This window comes from Telmatherina bonti (genome assembly GCF_933228915.1).
Source record: "Telmatherina bonti genome assembly, chromosome: 21".
NCBI classification, from domain to species: Eukaryota; Metazoa; Chordata; class Actinopteri; order Atheriniformes; family Telmatherinidae; genus Telmatherina; species Telmatherina bonti.
Window position 1 is genome coordinate 17,770,207 of NC_136630.1, and position 14,160 is coordinate 17,784,366.

The following is a 14,160-nucleotide window of genomic DNA, read 5'->3' on the forward strand; positions in this document are numbered from 1 at the left end:
CATTTCTGTCCTTGTCCGGTTGAATTTAAATTTATCTGATGGTTTTGACGTTGTATTCTTTAAAGATAATATACACTATCTTCTCAAAAATATAATAATGGAATAGAGATGGCAATAAACTTGTCAAGTATTCAAGCTAAACTGCTAATGGAGCTCACCACACATTTAGTTATCCTAAGTAAGGCTGCAATTATAAGACATAATAACAATGGAGGTCTTGGCTGGTATGAAAGCAGCCAGCCAACACGCTTAATGTCTCCATCACACATTCTTTTGCATGAATCAAATTAAATATGAAGGATTGAACAGCTGACTCTTATCCTGAGTAACAGGATGTCCTCCCTTGTCCTAGTGACTTTCTGTTCCTAGCTCATTGATTAAAAAAAGGTCTGTCTACTAATAATCCAGTCAGTCAGTATACACTCCTGGTTAAAAGTTTAGAAACAACTACCCACTGGAATTATTGGGAAATTGTGCCTAAACCTTTGGGTGGTACTGTGGCTAGTTAGCTTCAAGCATAGAGCTACCAAGCTAGCCAGCTAGCTAACTGTAACAGAGACAAATGCAAACACGATAAGAAATTGTTAATTGCTATGGATCTGCGCCATTGCATGTTTTATTCATGCTTTGAACCCTTTCCAATGTCAAAAACATTGTTGAGATTGTTTTAAAGACTTACACAGGACATGGACATTGACAAAAAGCTCATTGGTATTACAAACAAACCAAGACAAATGGAGCAGTTCTTGCCGTTGCTTGAGACTCTTATAAACACAAACATAGCAATACATATAGTAACATTACATCAAGTCTTAATACATTGTTAAGTACTGTAAAACAATCAGAACGTACAGAGATTATATTCCTCTGCAAATTCCCTGTCTCACAGTTTATAGAAAAGTGAACTGAAATTGTATTCATTTGCCTGTAATCCACATCACATTACAATATGTTATAAAAATATTGTTTTGCTTGAGATTTCTCACAGAGACAAAGGCAACACTAAAAATATGAGGAAATATGTTTGTCCATAAGTTTGACAGTACTCATTTCTTTTTCCCAGCAGTGTCACCATGTCCTGTTTAGAGGAGTTTGGGTGAGTCAATCCGGTCCAAACATGTACATTTGTTACGTGTCAAACTGTTTTATGACATGTCTAATGAATTTTTTCCCCAATTTGTTTTGTTTAGAGGACATCATGAGGGTAAGAATATATTAATTTAATAAACATGAGGCCTAAACACTACCAGTCAAAAGCTTGAACACAATTGCTTGTTTGTATGTTAAGTTTCAACTCATCATCTTCATTGTATCTTTCTCCAGAGGAAGATGAGGAACAGGGAGAGGGAGGTGAGACTGCGATACTATATGCTGATTATTTCAACCATAGTTTAGAAACAACAAATAGCAGTCAGCAGAAAAACATCCTCCTGGGAAACCTTAAAAATGCTTATACTGATTTCCATATTATAAGGAGTCCAAAGTTAACTTGTAGCTTCCAGCTACACACAAAGTGGGACTTTGAAATTAAAACTGCACCCAAATACAATAAAAACAGAATTACTGTTGTTTTCCTTGTGTGGAGAAGCCCAGAGGGTATTATCCATAGTAGTTTTGAAGTCTGGATTTCATAGCAAACCTAAACATCTTTCACTGTTTAACAAGATTCAGTGTGTTTATATTTTGTTTGTTTGTTTGTTCACACTAATCTTCTGGCTGTCATGTTGAAGAACGGCCCAAATACAAGTAAGAATACATGTATAACATAACTTTAACGAAATAATTTGATATGTTAAATCAATCGTCTGTTCAGTCCAAATAAGAACAGAAAGAGCAGTTATTATGTACTCATGTTCTTTTACAGACCGGTGGTCACACAGCTCGCTGCACCAAAAATCCCAGAGGGGGAGAGAGTTGATTTTGATGTATGTTCCTTCAAGTCTTTTGTTTTAAGGGAACAGTATCAAAGCATGACTGAATAATCTGCAGACCCAATGATGTCTCCTGTTAGGACATTCACCGGAAAAGAATGGAGAAAGATCTTCTGGAGCTGCAGACTCTGATTGATGTCCACTTTGAGCAGAGAAAGAAAGAGGAGGAGGAGCTGATTGCACTCAAAGACAGAATTGTAATGTATTTGCTGGTCGATTTAGCTTCCTAAAAGTTTTATTTTATTAGACTAACAATTAAAGCTCATGTGTAAATGTCTAGCTGATTCTTATTTTCTTTTCAGGAGAGCCGGCGGGCAGAGAGAGCTGAGCAGCAGCGAGTGAGGGCTGAAAAAGAGCGTGACAGACAGACACGGATTGCTGTAATTAATTATTTGATTGCTTACGTTAAATCCATTCAATAATCCAAGTTCATTAAGTTGACCCTAAACACTTTATAAATGCAAGTTAAATAAAGGAAAATGCAGCAATCTGTTAAAGATAACTTTTTCAGGAGGAGAGACAGAGGAAAGAAGATGAAGAGGCGAAGAAAAGGGCAGATGATGAAGCTAAGAAGAAGAAGGTGCTCTCCAACATGGGGGCGCATTTTGGAGGGTTTCTTGCAAAGGTCTGTGTGGTACAAAATGGGCAGGTTTTTAATACTGTAATTTTTTTTTTTACTCATGTAAAAGTGATGACAGTGAACTTGTTTACTTCATGCAGGTAGAACAAAGACGAGGCAAAAGGCAAACTGCAAGAGAGATAAAGAAGAAGACTTTGTCAGAGAGGCGAAAGCCACTTGCTATTGAGAACCTGAGAGAGGAAGGCCTGAGGTCAGTGAAAGACTAGTTAAGGCCAGGTTAATTTTGGACCATAATGTTGGTTTAATCTAAATTAATGTTTCATTGCATTTTAATTCAAGTCCATAAGGGCCTTTTACATTTGAGACAGATTTTGAAATTGTTGAACCTCTGGAAACATTATATGTAACTCTGTGTATGTACTTCAGGGAGAAAGCCAAAGAAATGTGGGAATGGATCTACCAGTTGGAGTCAGAGAAGTTTGATCTGACTGAAAAGATGAAGAGGCAGAAATATGAGGTGACACTTTCAACTAAGAATATTTTAAGTTTGCATTATAAAAATGGCCAACTTCTGACTTCAACTTCTAATGCTCTTGTTTTCTCCAGATTAATGTTCTCCTGAACAGAATCCAACATGCTCAGAAATTGTGAGTCAATATACTTGTCACAATTGTCTATTGTTCAACTCCTAATATCCAAAAGAAGCAAGCAAAGCAGCTGCTGTGCTTCGACTATGCAAATGTGTCACCAATCAATGGGTGCAGTATATGCATGCACACAGGAAATGTTGATGGCAGCACTTCCCTCTGAGCAGGATGCATAAATCTAGGGTATTTACATAACTAAATGAAGAAAAGGAAACTGATCTACTTCTCTTTTCAAAACCACACTGAAAATAGTTTAAGAGTTTGAGGTCAGCTAGTAATTTGCATTGAATCTTATTGTCTTTATGCAGCAAAAAGGGCCACGGTAAAGGGAAGGTTGGGGGACGCTGGAAGTAACCTCCCCCTCCTCACACACACAGGAGGCACAAGCAACCATGAGGATGGTTCACTAATTTCAAGACAAGACTGCTGGAGAATTCACTACTTGAGAAGAGAGAAATATTATAGATTTCTGTGTGACATATATTGGAACGTATGAGTTGCATGAGCATTTGTAGTAAGTAAAATGTATGCATAGATAAAATGAACACTTTTTTGCCAACCTTATCTAAACTTGCAGTAAAATAAGATTTTCACAGTTGAAACAATAACCAGGACTTTCCACAGCTACAACAAACATGAATTCATATTTGAGATTCCTGACTATTTCTGCTTAATGGCTGATAAACTTCTTTATAGACAAAGGAAATAATAATCTGTATGTGCATCTTGTTAAGATAAATCTTGGACAGTAAGATATTATGCCATGGAGTATAATTATATTACACGTTGTTGCTAAACAATTTATGCCTTTTGTGACATTTTAAGGCCAAATAAGCTTGTGAAGGGAAAAGTAAAAGATGAACACCAACACCCTGCATGACTTGATGTGTTTCATACTGACAATTTTATGATTACTGCTTGCAACAGGAGCAGGATAAATTGCTGTGATGAAATAAAATACCTTCAATTCTTCTGCAGAATGAAAACTGCATGGGCATCATTGCTGCTCCCCTCACACCACTGTTCAAATCCAGCCTCTAGAGCCATGTGAGCCACTTTCTTTGCAAAGCCTGCTTCTTGCTCTTTATTCAGGTCCAAAATAAACCTAAGACACATAGATACACCTGCAGTTACTGATGTTGTTAAGTTAATAGTAAAAATGCTATTAAATCTGGAATATGAGGTGGAAAAAATATAAATTACACAAATGCAAATGTACAATGGCACAGCAGTCACTGTACTCTTGGTGATGTACAGTAACCATGGTAACAAGCCTTGTTGCTATAAAAACCCTCACTTGGCCAATTCCACGACAAGCAGAGCGTCTGGTGCTGCAATCTGTCTCATCATGGGCTGCAACTGGTGCACACAGCTTTACAGCACAGACCGAGAGACAAAAAGAAACACTGTTACCAGTCAGATCTGTAGTCTGCAGTCCAGGTGACTGAATGGTTGAAGAGTACTGTTTTAGGTATTTACATTGAAGAAAAAATATATTTACTGGTATTTAGGTGAAGTATCTTACCTGGTAGAGAAGTAAATTATGTTGAAGAATTGGGAGTATTTCTGTTTTTCCAAAAGTTTTTGAAGCGAATCCAAAGGCAGGAATGTCACAGAGACCCCATTTACGTCCATCAAGTCTGAGGAGGATTTGAGAACATTCAAGTTTTTGTTGCTTTTCTTTCTAAACAAAGCCTCAAACTAAGCCTCACTTGTGCCATTTCTTGAACTTAAGTACATAGTTCCCAATTCAATTCCTTTGAGCAAGACTTTAATAAACCCTGAAGCAAGAAATGATCCAACAAGGCATTTTTGATGTGATTTAAACCTTCACAGATACATGAGTTGCTATTTTGGGTTCAAACTGCTTGCATGTTGTTGCCTATATATTGCATGTTTTTAATGCCTTTTACCATTAATCCTGTCAGGACTCTGGGAAGGTTGTGTGGATGCTTCCTCTGCCTCTCTGTCTGACTTAGAAGTAGTAAGGCAGCTCCTTCTACTGGACAGGGACTGGAATAATACCTGGAGGTTTGCAAAGGAAATATCCTGGGCTGTCTGTAGATGTAAAGCAATCATTGGATAACAAAAATAAATTATTTCCATTTTAGTTACAATTCACTTCAACTATATAGTAAAAGTAACTGGAGTAATAACTACAATCTGATGTTTATTCTTTACTATTAGTCTTGATATTTACCTTGATGGGTTGCCCATTCTGCGTCTTCAGCAGACTCTTGTCATCAGTTTCAATGCCAAAGGAAATATAAGGACTAGATACAATATCTCCCCAATAACCTCTCACTGCAACTTTGTCTCCTCTCTGTCAACACACATAGCAGAAACATATCCATGAAATTGAATGTCTTTAAACATGAATAAATTATGTTACAGAACAAAGAAGCGCTTGCCTGACTAAAAATTCTGGATGAGAGCAAGGTTGGATTGGTTATTTGGTAGATACCTTCCCTCATTTCAAATGCCAATCCCTGCTCTCGCCATCGCACATACTGATGTTTGTTAATGACGCCACACTGCACACAAACAATACAGAAAGATTTTAAGTCCTTCAGTGCAACATTCAAATTTCCAAATCAATGAATAACTTAAATTTCTGTAGCCAGATGCTTATGGAAAACAAATTTTGGCTACACAAAAACAAATAACACAAAACAATTACCCCTTTCTCATGCAACTTCATTGTAAGGTCCCAGTCAAAGCATCCTTTCTTGGAGTCATAGCGGGTACCAAGATGTTGCCTGACCCGATAATCCCAGGCTTTGGCCATTAAAAGGGGAGCAGATCGCTCAGACGAACACGACTGAATCCACAACTTAAATATCCTGACTAGCTCATCTCGCTCCCTAAACTGTGGAAATACTCAGTAAATACAATTTGAAAACTGTCCGACATATATATATCTGATGCTGTGCAATTGTAGAGCAATTACACAGCATCATTTTCTTGACCATGTATGTTATCTCATAGATAGTTTTACATAGATGTGAGAGAAAAAGAGCAGAAGAAGCTTGTTTAGCAGATTGTTTTACCTTCAGAAGAGTTGTGTCCAGGCAGGCATGTGTGGCGGTTTCCAGTGTTTCGGTAACAAAGAAAGAGAGCTGAGATGCTGCTCTTCGCAATGTCTCTTCTGTCTGACTGCGAATTTCACTGTTTCCAAACACCTCCAAGAAAACCTCTGTCTTTTCTGAAGACAAAAACCAGGACAAAACAGGCTAGATGTTTAGGACAAATCTAAAGAATTAAATACCCACCTAAATCCCACCCACCATTTATTCCCATGACTTCCTTGGGCATCAGGGCGAGGTAAAGGAGCAGGAGCTGCCTAGCCACCACCTCCATGCAGTTTTCTATCACCCATACCTGCAGTTAAGCAGAAAAGACTACTAGCATTGGTCTTCTCTTCTCAATTGTAACACTTTCAGAGGCAGTGACTTACATGAAGACTTTGTTTGTCCTGCAAACCAGCAATGGTCTTCAAAATATGTCTTGGATCACTACTGCCAATCAATAAAACATTGCTGTGTCCTTCATGTCTCACAGGTCCTAAGTACAAATAGAGAAATCATGATCCAGTTAAAGGACAACGCTGTAAACTTTGTGGGCAGTGAACTAAAATCTCAACACCTTTTATTACCTTGTAGTTGTTTTTCTGAGACTCAAAAAGTGCCTTTGACTGCATAGTAAATGATATCATATATGATTATGGTTTTTCACTTTATTACACTGTATAGTTTAACGACTGCATTAAGTTAAATGTTTATAGGATCAAAGTAAAGCAAAGTCTTACTTTGGGATTGGCATCAAAATGAAGGCATGTCACAACTAGTATCAAGTACATTTTAGATAATCAAGTTCCTTGCATATTGCTTCAATTGTACAAAATAATGATTCGGTTGTCAAGATTCCAGGTTAGAGATAATGTATAAAGCACCCAAGTGCAGGACTAGAAAAACTAAAGAAGAAAAACTCCTGAACAGATTAATGGACAACCTAAACAAAAGAGATTTAAATTGAAGGAGAACATAACAAAAGAGAAGCAAGTGTGAAATCTGCACTGAAAATCTGACATGACAGAACAGGAAATAAATTTAACTGATTACACAAAGTGGAAAACAGCATACTAAAACAATATGTGGGCAAACCAAAATGTTTGTTAGACCAGAACGTGACACCCACAGGCATTTGAACTATAATGACATAAAAAAAAAGAAGAAATTGCAAATGGTGATACACATAAACCACAATGAGGACTGAAGATAGCCTAACAAGAAAATCAAGAAATAGACTAAGGAAGTAAAACAAAACTAGAGACAGAAGTCTAACAAGAACTAAACCAAAACAAGAATCAAAACAGATTGTGACATCTGCGCAGTTTTCAAGAGTTAGGGACAGTCAGTCTTGTTAGTTTAATTATAAAGTTTAAAAAATTTGACCACTAAAGCATTTGTTTAATTTCTGGTCTGCTATTGTAGTTTGATTTTGATCACTTGACAAAAACTGTTTTGGTATTGCTTGCTGATTTGTCTGGGTTTGTGAACATTACAAAATCAATTCAAACTTACTTTCTGATTTTCAAATATCAAGTGTAACAGAAAACCCTTTAAAATACTATTCTGTAAAATGTTCTGCATGACAACCTAAGAATTTTTTTTTTCACGTTTACCAAGAATTGGATTTTGCATCATATTCACATCTTCATTTTGCTTTATGATTGTGGAAACGATAATGTATAAAGGCCTGACCGTAAAGAAACCACATTCTGCCTTTAGCACAGTTCATAATCATGTAAACTACATCTAAACTGGACTACATGTTCACCAACTGAGACTGAGACTAAGACGATATGTTCACCAACTGAGACTTTAAAATGAAAATAATCTTAGAAGTACATTTTATACTAAAGCACAGAAGTCAGCATTATTTTAAGTACAAGTGTAATGCTAAAAAAAAAAAGAAGCTTATTTTCATTGCACTGCTAGCTGCTATTCTACCACTATAAAGTTTATATTCGTATGTGTACAATTTCTACATGTAGAATAAATACAAAAAAAAAAAAAAAAAAAAAAAAAAAAAAAACCCATCTAGGGCCAGAATATCACGGTGCACAGGAGGCTCTAACCCGCATTTAGGAGGTTGCACGCCGGACTGAAGCCCCACCACGTGACGCAACCAGGTCCCTCAGACGCCTGTCGGGCACTCATCCTGTCATGTCAACGTAAGATAAACGTAAGAAACATTTTAAGTAGTTTACGTCCAAACAAAATCAACAAAGATATGCAAGTGACTGTATTTAGCTTACAACTAGCGGGAATTACGTTAACTGTAAGGAATTAGCTTATAAATCTAACTATTGTCAAAGACAGTTAACCTGCCAATATAGAAACAATCTCTCTATATATGTTTTAATCTGTTATATTAGATATTATCATTATATTCAACCTCACCTCATTTACTGTTTGATGACAACTAAGTAAAACTCGCTGCTAATATCCAAACGCCTTGAAAGAAAGTTTGGGTTTTGTTGCTAGGCAACACTTCAACCTGGGGACACATACGTCATCTACAGGCGACATGCTGGTGTCGAAAGAAGACCTAAATATACTGTAATATATTATACATGATTGTTACGTGTTACATAGAACTTAGTTTACCTTTAGTTAATACATAAAGCAATGTCGTGAAACTGGACAAAGTAAGTTTAATTGCAATATACACCTCTGTCGCACCACATCACTACAAAATTAGACATTTCTTAGTCAACATAACAAATATTCTAAAACCTACTATATCACCAGAGGCAAGAGTCTTTTCACAGCAAAATGTAATTCTGTGACTCATTTGTTCATACATGTTGACGTATGGATATTGAGAAGGTGCACATTTACAAATAACTGTTTTCCAAATATACAAATACAGAACGATGTTTGATTACAGAGTAAGATACATAGGAGAAGGCAAGGGTTTGATTACAGTCAAATATATATAAAAAAAATTATATCACCCAGGCGTACAGGCACATGCACACTCACACAACATACACACTCACACTACATACAAAGTACAGGCAGGTGACAAAAAAATCCTCTTGAACCATTTATCCATCCAAGCAGTTAGCATTTAGTCACATCTGTTTTAGTCCACTTATGCCCGTAGATGATAGTTAAAGCAGAAGAGGCATCATGTGATAATCACTTTTATTCTGTGACGTGATGCAACAAGGACAATGGAAGCGATGTCTTCTGGGATCACAGTGCCTCCTTCAGTGGTGACAAAAACACCCAAATTGTTTTGACTGCATATAAGAAAAGATAATAAGGCCTATCACCTTTGTTTTGCTTTCATTTACCATATGCCTGTATCTCAAAGGAAACAAAATGGAAAGCACAAAATGCATGTTGATAAAACACTAGGTTTTACACCAAATAACTTTCTAAGCAGCATGTAACATTCCATCAAGGTCTTATTCTAACGAGGTTTTGCTTTGAGTGCTGCGTCTACTTCTTCTTCAGGCAGGAGAGTGTGCCACTGGGCTACTGGACGTCTGGGATTGGCAAGCATGTCTGACCAATGGCGCAATCCAACTCCTGTAGCTCCATAACCCATAAAGGTCCCTCCGATGGGGTCATTGCTCCCAAGTTTATCATAATCAAACACCATGATGACAACCTGTACTTTCTGAAGAAAAAAAAAGCATTAGGCAATCATATATGTATTTGTATTATGTCACAGTGATGTAAACCTCACCTGTATTTGCTCAAAGGGGACTTCGAAGCTGAAACTCTCGTTGAAATAAGGATTGAGTGTGTTTTTCTTGACTGTTGTCTTTTTCTTTTTAATGCGCTTTCCATTTTGTTGCAGGACAATCTTCACATATGGATCTTGTAAAAGAGAAAAGTTTTTTTTTTAGGTTATTTTTAACACAAGTTTTTAGAATGTTTTGTGAGTAATTATGCCAGTTTGGGGGTAGAATGATTATACTGGTCAATGGAATGAGATTTGTTCACCTGATAAGCCACCGACATCCATTTTCTTAAGATTCTTGGCCTCCATAATGTTGACTGTCAGTTTCCCAGCAGTGGGTACATAGCGTAGGGAAATGCAAATATCACCCAATTTTTCCTGCTGAAAGGGAATATTGGGAAAATCTGTTGTAAATCACTATCAAATTAGATTAAGGAAATTTTGATAAAACACCATAATGGCTACTTTGTACTGCATGTGAATAGGATTTTATTTTAATGCAAATGCTTATCCTTAAAATTGATCATAACTGACATTTTTGACACAATGTTAATCTTACCTCCTCCTTCTCACCACTTTCTAAGTCCCTCCATTGCTGCATGGGCTGGCCCAAATCAACACTGTTCATTGGAATCTTTATTTCTCCAATCATGTCATGCTTGGAGAAACGATCAAAGTCAAAAACCTGAAGCACTAAAGTCTTTCCGCCCAATTCTGCATATGGAATCTAGACATAAAAGTTCATAAAATGGTTATTATTTATTTGGTTATAAAATAGGTGAGGTCAGACAGTGCAGTTGTACAATGACGTCACAAGCTATGACATAAAGGTAAAAACACATCAGGCATTGAGGTACCTTAAAAATAAAAGTCTCATTGAAGACAGGACACAGGTTTTTGCGTTGAACCTTGGTCTCATATTTCTTCTTTTTATCTGGCAACAGAAAAACTTTAACATAAGGGTCTGAAGTTCCCCCCATATCCATGGCAGCTAGGTCCTGAGCCTGAAGGATGCCCACTATTAGCTTTAAAGGAAAGAGATAGTGTTAGAATGGCTTTAAATTGGCACTCTTGCAGAATACAAAAACAACTGCTGTTTTCATGCAGGACCACCTGTGAGTCTGTGAAGTTGTAGTCCAAGGAGAACTCCAGTTTACCCAACTTTTCCTGTTCTTTTTCCTCCTCCTCCCCTTCTTTCTTCTCCTCCCCCTCCTATGAGACAAAACATCAGTGCATTGGATGCTTTTCATGGAGCTCTTGATCAGGTAAGATTGAGAATAAGTGAGTAGAAATCCAGTAGTATGTCACCTTCTCTCCAGCCTCTCCTTCACCTTCCTTTGCCTTTCTGCGACGACCTGCCTTTCTTTCCCTCGCCTTCTTTGGCTTTTTCTTTTTCCCCAAGCATTTTTTGAAAACACAGAAGATGCAGCATGCCACCAAAACTAGGACCACCACAACAATGGCTGCTACTGCCCACATAGGAACTGCAGAGAATAGAAACAGGCAGATTAGTCCTCACTGTATACAAAATGGAATTAAGCCTATCATGTCAGACAATATCCATAATTTCACATCAGTCCTTACCTATTTGAAAACACAAACAGCCTAATCTAAGCTTTTTAAAGACATAAAATTACACAAAGCTAAAATAAATGATTCTACTGAAATGAAAGTTGGGGACTAGAAAAAACCCCAATATTTTTAAATGCCAGTTTATCTTAAGACGGTTTGCAGAGCATGCATTTGGTCAGTAACGCCCTTCGCCATAATCAGATAATAACAGTCTTCTAGCTGGGAGTGGTCCCGTACAACCACAGCTAGCAGAAATGTCACCAGCAGTTGTTCATTAAGTGCTTTGCTTCTGCCATTGTAAACAATAGTTTTCAGTTACTACGTAGGATTTTTGGTCTTCGTCATATTATTATATCATGATACATCTTTCAGTGTTATGTGTTGTAATGAAACAGAAAACAAAGTTAAATTATATAATTATTTAATGTTACTTTACAAAAGCTAAATAAAACTGGCTGATAAAATAACATGACGTTAATTTTTCCTTGTTAAAAGATTCACAGTGAAGTTGCGTTGTCAAACCAGTGTCTTACTTGGCAGATGACTCAGTTCATTCATGAACTTCTCCTTCATGTGGTTGTAGTCATGGCCTGGGTGATGTTCTGTATGTGTGTGTTCGTGGTGCTCTGAATTGGTATGTTCATGATGAACTGGCTCTGTTGCTTCCTCCGATTCTGGTTCGGAAGGCTCAGCAGCCCTCCGGATTCGGACCCCATCACTGACCAGTTTCATGTCAACTGTCAAAACAGCATAACAACATGTGTCAGTCTGTTATGCTTTCTGCCAAGTTGGCTGATACATTGAGTCACAACACATTTTTACATGTATGCCATGTAATCCCTGTGTTAGTGTGTTGCAGCATAGTCCAGGAGCACAGCACATCTCTAAGCCAGATCCTCAACATGGCTGACCCTAATCCCCCTGTTACTCGCATACTCCCTGTCATCTCATCCATCCCATAGCCTACGCATTCCCTCCCACATCCACCCCATCCTCATTTTTCTCTCATCATGGTCTCTGCTGGACGGGATTAAACTCAAGCACTAGAATATTAATCCAAAAATCACAAATTCTCAAAACTAGAACTTATCTAAAACTTGTTCTCTACCATCAATATTCCTCCTATTTTCAAACCTTGTCAAGTCCACCTAGAAAGTTTGCCATAATGGTTTCTATTAAGATGTTTGAAAGGAATCCCAGTACAGTACAAGTAGGATTCTAAGAAATCTCAGCTCATGTATAGCATTTAAACTAAACCAAATCATTTAAATGAATTGGTAGATTGATATTTAGTTGAAATGCCCATTTACAGAAAACATACTTGTATTTAAAAAAAAAAAAAAAAAGTGGAGGTTGTATCAATGCCGCATAAAAACATCCCAGCAGGAACATTTGATCTGACATACAAGACTTGTGTAGCAACTACATATATTAAGGGAATTTCTTGTTTTGGTGAATAACCAAATTACTGCTGGAAGATACCAACTAATATTAAATAAAAATATATAAATTTGATTACTTTTTTGGGTGATGATTTACAGATTAAAAAGAAAAAAATCACAACTATTCTTGTGTGGCTTTTCTCACTTTTATCATAAACGATGTTGCTTTTTCTCGCTTATGCATTTTATAACAGAAGAAAATGTTTGAAATTTCAGCTTTAATCTTACCTGTTGATGGGTACCTTTCGTTTCCTCTATACAGAATGAGCTGTTGGACAAACTCTTTAGTTTTGATATATTTTTTTTAGTTACTTAAGCTTTAACTGCTCATCGCCCCCAAACACTTCTCAGTCCTTTCAGGATGCTGCTGTCTCTGACTGGCGACTCCCTGAAACCCTTTCCATCAAAGCACTGGCAAATCACTAGAGCTGTGTTATCGTTTAATCCCCCTACCCCTCCTCCTGATATTAGAAGGCTGACAACACATCTGTTGCTTTATACCAGACTGAATGAAATGAAGACCAAACAGCAATCAAATCTAATAGCTTCTTTTTCTGCTACACAGCTTCCTTTTTAACACACCAATTTAAGGTATATCTTAAACATACAAGTGGCTGTTCATATTGGCAATTGTGTGTGTTTACCCATCAGACTGAGGAGATTGTAGAGCATCCAGCCCTTCACTAATCCCTTTAGCATAGCTGCCCTTACAGTCAATCTACCAACAACTTTCAGTGAGAACTGACATTTCATCATCCCTTTCCCTTGGCTTACCAGTTTACTGTATAGTACCAATACACAAGGGTTGATGCATAGAGCAGTCAATGGCTTTCTGCTATGCACTTGTACCTCTACATTTGGACTTTTCATTGGTGCAACAACTAAAAGGAAATACTAGCATAAAAACTTAATACACAGCAGGGCTCTTTGCTTCAAATTTCTAAAGTGTGTAAACAGCGCAACCATACGTGGTTTATACCATCAGCCAATAGGAATAATTCCTCTCCTGTATGCCAATATTTTTCTGCATTTATAAACAAATGTCTTTGCATTGGGACAGTGCAGTTCTGATTGACTGGGAAAATGGAAACTTTTAATGTAGCCTACAGTTTTCACTTGAACACTGTAAAAAGATCCAGGTGCGGAGGCACACCAACAGTTACTGTAACAAAACACACTGAAAAAGCAGTGTCATTGTTTAAAACTGTCCAGTAGCCCAACATTAA

At 37.2% G+C, this 14,160-nt stretch overlaps 3 protein-coding genes across 3 annotated transcripts; 1 reads left to right on the forward strand and 2 right to left on the reverse strand.

Annotated features, from left to right (window-relative positions):
- Positions 1-1,865: 1,865 nt before the first annotated feature.
- LOC306771776 (troponin T, slow skeletal muscle-like) lies at positions 1,866-3,512 on the forward strand (the record flags this gene model as incomplete). The annotated part of the gene is given in 8 exon segments (XM_079261093.1): positions 1,866-1,925; positions 2,012-2,128; positions 2,234-2,311; positions 2,443-2,559; positions 2,658-2,761; positions 2,938-3,028; positions 3,118-3,158; positions 3,467-3,512. Coding segments are annotated over 7 exon segments (576 nt in total). The 5' UTR covers positions 1,866-1,925; positions 2,012-2,029.
- A 609-nt stretch (positions 3,513-4,121) lies between these two features.
- dnaaf3l (dynein axonemal assembly factor 3 like) lies at positions 4,122-8,380 on the reverse strand (the record flags this gene model as incomplete). Its single annotated transcript, XM_079260570.1, has 11 exons — positions 4,122-4,263; positions 4,456-4,530; positions 4,684-4,798; positions 5,072-5,216; positions 5,359-5,481; positions 5,570-5,692; positions 5,839-6,027; positions 6,209-6,363; positions 6,446-6,539; positions 6,616-6,722; positions 8,299-8,380. The coding sequence occupies 11 exons, from the start codon at positions 8,378-8,380 to the stop codon at positions 4,122-4,124; spliced, it is 1,350 nt and encodes a 449-aa protein (XP_079116696.1).
- A 1,052-nt stretch (positions 8,381-9,432) lies between these two features.
- On the reverse strand, positions 9,433-12,224 carry LOC306771720 (synaptotagmin-A-like; the record flags this gene model as incomplete). Its single annotated transcript, XM_079261006.1, has 8 exons — positions 9,433-9,854; positions 9,924-10,057; positions 10,184-10,298; positions 10,480-10,647; positions 10,778-10,945; positions 11,034-11,132; positions 11,229-11,404; positions 12,026-12,224. 8 exons carry the CDS (start codon positions 12,222-12,224, stop codon positions 9,645-9,647), a joined length of 1,269 nt encoding a protein of 422 aa, XP_079117132.1. The 3' UTR covers positions 9,433-9,644.
- Positions 12,225-14,160: the final 1,936 nt, after the last annotated feature.